Source organism: Jaculus jaculus, chromosome 17 (genome assembly GCF_020740685.1).
Source record: "Jaculus jaculus isolate mJacJac1 chromosome 17, mJacJac1.mat.Y.cur, whole genome shotgun sequence".
Taxonomy (NCBI): Eukaryota; Metazoa; Chordata; class Mammalia; order Rodentia; family Dipodidae; genus Jaculus; species Jaculus jaculus.
The window spans coordinates 59502594-59513014 of NC_059118.1; the positions used below are offsets into that span (position 1 = coordinate 59502594).

At 47.2% G+C, this 10421-nt stretch overlaps 1 protein-coding gene across 1 annotated transcript in view; it reads right to left on the reverse strand.

The window, feature by feature from the left end:
- The window catches only part of Sycp2l (synaptonemal complex protein 2 like), a 151259-nt gene extending 141089 nt beyond the window's left edge, over nt 1-10170 (reverse strand). The window contains 5 exon segments of the mRNA XM_045136368.1: nt 461-561; nt 1586-1709; nt 1792-1929; nt 5572-6030; nt 9982-10170. Coding sequence (XP_044992303.1) covers nt 461-561; nt 1586-1709; nt 1792-1929; nt 5572-6030; nt 9982-10170 — 1011 coding nt within the window.
- Nucleotides 10171-10421: the final 251 nt, after the last annotated feature.

The following is a 10421-nucleotide window of genomic DNA, read 5'->3' on the forward strand; positions in this document are numbered from 1 at the left end:
AGGTAGAGTTTCCAGTCTAGGCTGACCTGGAATTCACTATGTAGTCTCAGAGTGACCTTGAACTCACAACAATCCTCCTTCCTCTGCCTCCCAAGTGCTGGGACTAAAGGCATACAACACCACGCCTGGCAAAAGTTTAAAAAAAATTTTTATTTATTTTGAAGGAGAGAAAAAATGGGCATGCCAGGGCTTCTAGCCAATGCAAACAAAGAAGTCCAGATGCATGCACCTCTTTGTGCATCTGGTCATGTGGGTACTGGGAAATCAAACCCAGGTTGTTAGACTCTGCAAGGAAGCACCTTAACCACTGAGCCATCTCTCCAGCCCCAAAAGTAAAGGTGTGTTTTTTTTTTTAAATGAAATAACCTAAGGCAACGCTGAATTTGTATAGATTATGTGAAGATTCCTGCCCCTGACTGATGGCGCTATCCTCCCTGCCCCAGAACACCCTCATCCTTACCAGCACAGAATCCAACAAGTCCTCTATGGCGCTGGTCAGCAGTGGGTCTGAGGCGAGGCCTCTTGTGGTCAGAAAGTCCATCATTCTTTCAAACCAGGAAACTATGTACACAGAAGAGGCGACGCTGATGGCACCACGCGGGACTGAGTTCCACCTACTCAGCGAGATTTCCTAGAGGGAAGACACCCTGCAGCCTCCTCCCATCGCACAATATTCCAGTCAGCCTGCTGTGGAGCCTCCTATCCACCCAGGACCCGTCAGGCGATGGGCAAAGCACTGCAGCATTGCAGAGAGTGTGTCTCACACGTCAGCAACAATGGGAGGCTGTGGCCAGGATTGCCACCACGAAGCCACATGAAGGGGACAAGGAGGAGTGGTTAAGCATGAGTGAAACTACCCAGCACAGGGGAATCTTGCCTCTGAGAAACAAGCCGCAGGAAACAAACATGGGAGGAATAAATCAGCAAGACTGCTATAAGTTCAAGACCAGCCTGAGCTACATAGTGAGCTCCAGGCCAGTTTGTACTACAGAGTGAAATCCTATCTCAAAAAAATAAAATAGAGGACTAGAGAGATGGCCCAGCGGTTAAGGGAGGGGGATGGAGGGGAGGAGGGAGAGGAGGGGGAAAGAGCAAGGGGGAGGGGAGGGAGAGGAGGGGAAGGAAGGAAGGGGGAGGGGGAAGAAAGGGGGGGACCCATCTTCCATCCAGGAAATCCAGACTCCCCGCACTGGGGCCAGGGGACAGTGATTGTACTTCAATGCCCCAAAGCTACTGTCCTGTTCTAAGTAACACTTGCCTTAGATTAAAGCACCAGATCTCCCTGCAGCCCAAGGGAAGGAAGTCCATCTCTGCACCATAACTCAGAGCTAAGCACTTGCCTGTGAAGACTACAGACCCAAGTTTGATTCCCCAGAACCCACATCAGCCAGATGGCCAAGGTGGTACATGTGTCTGGAGTTCCTTTTCAGCGGCTGGGGTCCGCCATCCCCTAGCCCCTCACATAGGCCTGCAGTTTGGGAATTGCTCTTCCACTGAGCAACCCTGAGACACACACAGAGTGTGAGAGAGTGAGTGTGTGTGCATGCGTGCGTTACCCAAAGCCTTACAAGTTATCACATGACACTTATCTTCTGGATCAGACCCTGCTGAATCAGCAAGGGCTCCTCTTCTTCCAGATCATCCTCAAAGAATATCTGCACACACCTCAGCAGCACCGAAACATTCTGGAATCTATTGCCGTCCAGTTCCTGAGAATTAGAGCACACTCAGTTCACAGTGGCACAGGTAAGCATGCATCCGTGCTTCTGGCTCCCAAAACCACTCACTCGCCTGGTTTATCCCTCTGTCGAGGTCCGGCAGCAGACGATGGCTGTACTTCTGAGGCAAGTGGCCCGCTCGCTGCTGAAGATAATCTTCTATGTCCCGCACCCCTTTACCGCGGGATGCCTTGGCAATGAGTGACTGGAGCTGGAAACGTGACAGCTGGTGACTTCCTAATTTCCCCCAAGCACGTTTGCTTTACAGTAACATGAAATAATAATTGCATCTGAGCTGGAGATGTAGCTCAGTGGCAGATCATTTGCTTAGCATGGGTAAGATCCTGGGTTCCATTCCCAGTACCACCAAGCCAGAATTCTAATTGTTTTTAAAGATTTTATTTTTTAAAATTTATTTGTTAGAGACAGAGAAAGGGAGAGAGTGAGAAACAGAATGGGCAAGCCAGGGTCTCTAGCCACTGCAAATGAGCTCCAGATGCATGTGCCACTATTGTGCATCTGGTTTAGGTGCAACCTGGACAATCAAACCTTAGTCCTTAGGCTTCACAGGCATGTGCCTTAACCACTGAGCAATCTCTCCAGCCCCCAAAATTCTAATTTTTGAGCTCATGATATAGCTCAGGAGTGCTTGCCTAGCATGGGTAAGGCCCTAGTTTCAACTCCATCACTGCAAATAGTAACAGTCACAACAATGACAATGCAGGGGCTGGGAAGATGGCTCAATGGTTAAAGCCACTTGCTGGCAAAACCTGCTGACCCCAGTTCAATTCCCCAGTACCCACAAAAAGCCAGTGGCACAACGTGGTACATACATCTGGAGTTTATTTGCACTGGAAAAGGCCCTAGTGTACCCATTCCCTCTCCATTTTCTCTCTCTGCTTGCAAATAAGCAAATAAATAAATAAATACAGGGCTGGAGAGATGGCTCAGCAGTTAAGGCACTTGCCTACAAAGCCAAAGGACTCAGCTTCAACTCCCTAGGACCCTCGTAAGTCAGATGCACAGGGTGGTGCATACATATGGAGTGTGTTTGCAGTGGCTAGAGGCCCTGATGTGACCATTCCTGTTCTGCCTCTGCCTCTCCCTCAAATAAAAAACATTTAATAATAATCAGCATAGAATAATATACAGTAAGACAGTTGTTTCAAACTACCAAATATTAAAATAAATCTGTTGACAATTAGTCAACAGAAATGATTGCCATTTCCACTGGCTTCAGGTAGGAGTTCTCACCTGTGATATGGGGTCACTGCACCAGTGGTGGGTGGCGTTTGGGTCTTGTGAAGTTCGGGGACCACTGACTTAAGGAAAACTGTACTTCAGTTAAAAAATAGGTGGAGACACCCAGAAATGGTGTAACTTCTAAACCATCAAAAACACTCAAGCCTGGGACCACTCATTAAGGGACATAAATGATAATATAGGGAAGAAAATTAAATGAATAATTACATACAATAGAAGTTGATAAGTGTACAAATTGACCATAGTGCTTATAACTGATCTTTGCCCCTTGAGCATTAACCCAGACATATTTGTAAATTTGTTTGAATAGACATTCCCTTGACTACTTATACTACAGTCTTTTTAAAATTTATTTTATTCATTTGCACGTGTGCACCAGAGAGATAAAGGATGGGAGTGCCAGGGCTCCCTGGTGCACCCATTCTCTCTCTCAGTTTAAAAAAAAAAAAAAAAAGGAATAGCCCTAAAGTCTGAAATTCATTTGCAGTGGGTAGAGGCCCTGGTGCACCATTCTATCTGTGTGTGTGTGTCTTTCTCTCTCAAATAATTTTTAAAAACATTTTAAATTTTTTATTTACTTTATTTGAGAGAAAGAGAGAGAGAGAGAGAGAGAGAGGGGAAGGGATGGAGGGAGGGAGAAATAGAGGCAGATAGAGAGTGAGCAGGAATGGGTGCACCAGGGCATGTGCCACCATGTGCATCTGGCTTACATGGATACTGGGGAATTGAACCTGGGTCCTTTGGCTTTGCAGGCATGATCTTTAACCACTAAGCCATCTCTCTAGCCCTAAATTATTTTTTAAGTCTAGTTCACTCCTATAGGCTAAATGATGTTGCATAATACTACTTTTGCAAGGAGGTATTTCATTGCATACAGCTCAAAACGCCCACGTAGTATTACTGATGTAAGTGGGAAGCAGCACTTGCAATTACTCCATGGAATGGAAAATGGGTTGGTTTGTTTTTTCCCAGCCACCAGACTGAGCTCTTGATGGCAGGTGTTCCCATTTTATCATCACCGCTACCCTGAGCCCTTGGCTGAGTACCTGGGGATGATTACAAACTTCACTCAGGTGGGATTCACACTTGGCTATTCTAACTCAAAAGCTCATGCTTCCGCTGCCTGCTTGTGACTCTGCCCAGCCTTCCTCTCACCCCCTTAGTCTGCAAGGCCGTCTCAGGATCTTTGCACTGATGGCTGAATGTCCAGACTCCGGCTCTTAGCACTGTGCGCATGCCTGGCTCCCCGCAGGCCTCAGCTTGTACATCCCCTTTCCAGGGAGTTGTTCCAGAAACGCATTATCTAGCATAGGCCCAGTGCATCTGCCCTGCCCTTTCCTTTCTGGTTCCATGACTGGGGCCACCTGGCGCTCCCTCGGGCCCTCTGCAGCCCGTAATCTCCAGAGCGCAGGCGTTACATCTGCTCTGCTCAGTACCGTCTGCTCCTACCAAACGGTGGTGGGATCCTGGGTGATCAGTGAGGAAGCAACAAAGATTTCTCTGCTCTGGGCTTGAGCTACCACAGATACCAAGCCATCTAGAACTCAGAGCTACAGATAACTGGGAGAGTAGAAAGTGAACCCGATTGTTACCCAGAAAGCATCCTGGACCTTCACGTCCTCTTCCTGAAGACCCTGCGAAGGCCTTGTGTCTTTCTGTGTGCAATGAAAAGAGGCTCTTCAATAAATGATCAAAAAGGATGAAGTTAAATTCTATAGCATTGACTAAAGCAGAAGAAAGGCTTTGAATGAGAACTTGTACAATTAAATTTTAAATGTCCTAGCCGGGGCATGGTGGCGCATACCTTTAATCCCTGCACTCTGGAGGTAGAGGTAGGAGTGCAGAAAGTTCGAGACCACCCTGAGACTGCATAGTGAATTCCAGGTCAGCCTGAGCTAGAGAGAGACCCTACCTAGCAAAACATTACAAAATATGTTTTTAATGTCCTGATATTAATGACATAAATTTTAAGCATTACTCTTGGGCTTTATATACTAAACTTTCAAGGACACAACATCAGCAGCCAGAAGAGGGCTGCACACAGTTGGTGGGTTGCTACACTTTTTGTTTCAAGCCTTCCCGGTCTCCCACTCCGGTTTTACTGACATGCTACCACGTTCCATTCAACAACAGAGTCTCATTGACTGTCTCCCTGCCCCGCGAGGAATTCCGGGCTAGCCTGAGCTACATGGGCCGCTGGCTCCAAACCAAACATTTGCTTAAGTCAATACTCCTAATTCGATTAACTTAATCGAAGTTGCAAATGCCAGAGTTTTGAAATATCATTTTACTCAAAAAATATTATTTCACTTGTTTGTGTCAGTACTACAAACAAGGTGAGGTCCCACAGCCCTGTCTAGATTTGCTTAAATGCGGCAGAAGGCAGAGTCGTCCTGGTGGCTAAATGAAAGCTGGAGAGCAGAAACTCATGGGGTACCAAGACTCCCGAGCTGTCTTGGGGACCGTTGCATTAGCTGGGTTTGCAGGACACACGAGAGAGGGCCTGAGGAGATGTCCAGATAGGGACTAGATCTCTATACGGTTTCTTTGGCATCCAGGACAACCCCCGAGCTTAAAGAGTGCGACCCGCCCCCAAGGGCTCTTCAGGGTGCCCCGGGTGCCCGCTCTGGTCCGCGACGCTCTTGGAACGCCCAGGCCCGTGCGCTCTCCTGCGTCCCGGGCAGGGTGTGGGGGACCCGGCCACCTGGCTGGGCAGGTGCCACTCACCGGCTGCCTCCCCAGGCTCCTCCTCGGCCCGGGGCGCCCCGCTCCGCCGCCCCACATCCCCGCCGGCACCCCCGGAGGAAGACCAGCCGCCTGGTCGCGGGCGGCTCTTGGACTTGAATCTTCTCCAGCAGCTGCAAGTGCTTGAACGTGCTCCGGAATCCCTCCGAAGCCCGTGATTGAAACTCGCGACGCCTGTGCCAGTGCCTCGCGCGCCGGGACGGGCCACGAGGGCGCGCAGCCCGCGCCTGGCGGCAAGGCACACCTGAGGGGCCGACACCTGGAGGGTGGAGACCTGCTTGAAACTCTTTAGAAGCGCAGTTCTCTGAAGTGATAGAAGGGCGAATGGTGAAGGGCGTGAAGTCTGCTCTCCACCACAAACAGATCAAAGCGCCATCTGGATCGCTTGCTGTTTTTTTGTTTTTTGAGGTTTTTGTTGCTGATGTTGTTTTGGTTTTTCAGTTTCCTTGCATGTTTGTATATGATTTGTTTTATTTTAATTTTTTACTTGCAAGGAGAAACTCCAGACACCTGCACCTCTTTCTGCATGTGGCTACATGTGGGTACTGGGAAATTGAACCCTGGCCATGAGGCTTTTCAAGCAAGCACTGAGCCACCTCTCCAGCCCTTGTATATATTTTGCTTTATTGTTCGTGCGCTAGTTTTTTTTTTATTATTGTTATTTGAAAGTGACAGACAGAGAGAAAGAGGCAGATAGAGAGAATGGGCGCGCCAGGGCCTCCAGCCCCTACAAACGAACTCCAGACGTGTGCGCCCCTTTGTGCATCTGGCTAACGTAGGTCCTGGAGAATCGAGCCTTGAACCGGGGTCCTTAGGCTTCACAGGCAAGCGCTTAATCGCTAAGCCATCTCTCCAGCCCTGTTTGGGGTTTTTATTGTGTTTTGTTTTGTTTTGTTTTTCGCTATGACAGAGAAGTTGATCTAACTCAGGCTGACCTGGAACTCACTCTGCAGTCCAGGCTAGCCTCTAACCTTGTTTTTCTTCTATCTCAGTCACCTGAGAGGCCTGAGCCACCATGCCAGGCTCCTAGCAGTTTTGACCAAACAAAAACCCTCCCGGAAGAGGAAAACTGTAATGCATGTTCAGAAAGCAATGTCACCATTCTGGACTTTTCCCACAGGAACCAGACTTGGACCCCAAATTACCAATACAATCCAGATACCAAGCAATGCCGGGTGTGGTGGCGCATGCCTTTAATCCCAGCACTCAGGAGGCAGAGGTAGAAGTATCGCCATGAGTTCAAGGCCACCCTGAGACTACAGAGTTAATTCCAGGTCAGCCTAGACCAGAGTGAGACCCTACCTCAAAAAAAAAAAAAAAAAAAAAAAAAAAAAAAAAGATACCAAGCAAGGTGTTATTTGATACTTCGGAAGGAGGGAAAAAGACATATTGCTTGCTTGTTTTTCAAGGAAGCGTCCCTAGTCCAGGCTGACCTGGAATTCACTAGGTATTCTCAGGATGGCCTCAAACTCACAGCTATCCTCCCACCTCTGCTGGATTAAAGTTGTGTGCCACCATACCTGGCCTGGAAAGAGACTTTATAAAATATTATTTTTCATTTTTCTTACTATGTAGCCCAAACTGATCCCAAACTTGCCACAATTCTCAGCCTACCAAGCATGAGCCACCGGGAAGAGTGATTTTTTTTTTTTTAAATCAGAGGCTTAGCCTGGTGTGGTGGCAGATGCCTGGACTAGAGGGAGACCTCAAAATAAATAAACAGACAAATAAAAATCAGAGGCTTGATTTCTGCCTACTTCCCTTCACCTAAATAATGTTGAATAATAGGTTGCCTCAAAGGAGGTGACCTGTTAGTTGAACCAGTGACAAAAAGTTGAACTGGCGATGGCAAGCAAACATTCTTTATGTAAAACTTGTGCTGGGCGCAATGGCTTACAGTTATCATCCCCACACTGAGATAGGCAGATTGCTGTGATTTCAATGCTAGCCTCAGCTACATAATGAGTTCCAGGTTAGCCTGGGCTAGAGTGAAACCCTGACTCAAAAACAAAGTAACAGGGTTGGGGGGGGTGGCTTGTATTACAGCCAAGTTCTGGGTTTTTGGGGGTTTTTTTGTTTTGTTTTGTTTTGTTTTGTTTTTTTTGGTTTTTCAAGGTAGAGTCTTGCTCTAGCCCAGGCTGATCTGGAATTCTATGTAGTCTTAGGCTGGCCTCAAACTCATAGTGACCCTCCTATCTCTGCCTCCCAAGTACTGGGACTAAAGGTGTGCACCACCACACCTGGCCTTTTTTTTTTTTTAATAGTTCATTTATTTACAAGGAGAGAGAGAGAGAGAAGGGTGGAGAATGGGTGCACCAGGGCCTCTAGACACTGCAAACAAACTTCAAATGCATGTATCACTTTGTGTATCTGGCTTTATGTGGGTCCTGGGGAATCAAACTCTGGTCCTTAGGCATTGCAGGCAAACACCTTAACTGCTGAGCCATCTCACCTAGGTGCTGGTTTTCTATTGGGATGTTTACTGGAGACAGGTGCCTACTTCAGTACAAAGCAGAGGGTGTGCAAGGAGAGCCCTGGTCAGTCAGCTTGAGTCTACAGTTACTAATGTATCCATCTCCCAGGAAATCTGATGTGGATATATTGTCATTAACCCACCTGTTTTAACCCAAGCCTAGCCAATGTAAAGGCTTGTTCTTTTCTTTTAAATTAATAGAAACACGCAGTATTAAACTAGTAATCAAGGCAGAGACAGACATGAATATAAAATATTGTGCAAATATATAACAGAAAAAAATCAAATCTTAATTAAAAGCAATGATCAAAATATAGTTTAACAGCTTAATAGAATAAAATGAATAAATTTTAATATCAGATATGAAATTTCATACTTATTTTCAGAATTTGGGTGAAAATATATCCTTTCAAACTCCATAATGACAATGCATCCAAACTTTCAGAAACTTGGGCTGGAGAAATGGCTCAGTGGTTAAAGGCATCGGCTTGCAAAGCCTGATGGCCTGGATTCAACTCCCCAGTACCCCTGTGAAACCAGATGCACAAGATGGTGCATGTGTCTGGAGTCTGTTCTGATGCTTACCCTCTCTTTCTCATCCCTCACAAATAAGTAAATTTAAAAAAATTCAGAACCTATTTTAAAACAATATCATTGATTTTATTTTTACTTTGATTAGCTTCTATTTTTATTAATATGTTTGGCTCAGACCAACTGAAATATATGTTCTAATTCTTCACAAAACTAAATTCTACTCTCTCTCTCTCTCTCTCTTTAAAATATTTATTTATATCCAAGCAGAGACAGAGAGGAGACAAAGAGAGAGAGAAGAGGGAGAGGACGTGAGTGTACCAGAGCCACTAGGCTCTGCAGACGAACTCCAGGCACACCTTTTTTGATATAGGGCCTCATGCAGTCAAGGGTGATCCTCCTGCCCCCACTTCCTGAGTCACCATGCCTAACTAAATGTCACTCTTTTCTTTCTTCCTTTGATATCCAGAAAACACTCAGAAATTCACAAATGTCCCTTTAATGTTTACTTGTTAATATTTTCGAAGTTCATGTCTAGGAGCATCTCAAAAACACAAAGACAAGAAATATCCCAGCAATGTTTGCAATAAGACCAGAAGTGCATCACCATGCGTGCTCAGAGCCCATGCTCAATGGCTATTTTTGAAGTTACTTCACACACTTAAAAATATAAATTATCACCTACCTCAAATAACCAGAAAAAATTGCCTTAAGCGAATACACTTAACAAGATACAAATTAGCTCTAAAATGATCAATAATTTTAATGCAGTTTTGATAGACAATCGACCCTAACAGCGAAGGACAGGAATTGTACGGACTGCCGTGGCCAAAAAGATGCCTGGCTGTGGGCAAAGTAGAGACACATCGTTCCTTTCGACCCAGACTTCAGTGGGAGATGATTTTAGTCAGAAACCCTTTCAGGAGAAAACTTTAGGCTAGAGGTTCCCAGATCTCGTGGTTCTGCCAGGACCTGGAGGGAGGGTGGCGGATGGCACCGGGGGATGGCAGCGGGCTGCTGCGAACTCGCCAGGCTGCGGCGCCCTTGACTGGGAGGTGGCGACCTGGCCCAGCAGGATCCACCGCTTCTTGCGCTTGCTGCCTGCCGGTCTGGGGCTTAAAACACATCTGGTCCCGAGCTTTTGCGATCCTCAGGGATTAAGCCTGTCTAGGTTCTGGCCTGAGCGCTCCCCCAGAGCAGCCAAGGCCAGCGCCCAGGACTCCCGACCAGCCTCCCGGGAGGGCTTCTCACCAGCACCCCGGGAGCACCCCCGACCAGTGCCCCAGGAGCACTTCCCACTATCACCCCAGGAGCACTCCCGAGCAGCGCCCCCAGCACCCCAGTGGCCCCGTCCGAGCCGCCAGCAGCAGGGCCGGCTGGAGCTTCCTCCTCCTCTAACAAGCTGTCAAGAGCGCGCGCGGCAAGAAACTCTGAACCCATGGGCTGGAGAGATGGCTTAACGGTTAAGTGCTTGCCTGTGAAGCCTAAAGACCCCGGTTCGAGGCTAGGTTCCCCAGGTCCCACGTTAGCCAGATGCACAAGGGGGCGCACGCGTCTGGAGTTCCTTTGCGGTGGCTGGAAGCCCTGGCGCGCCCATTCTCTCTCTCTCCCTCCATCTGTCTTTCTCTCTATGTCTGTCACTCTCAAATAAATAAATGAAAATGAACAAAAAAAAATTAAAAAAAAAGAAA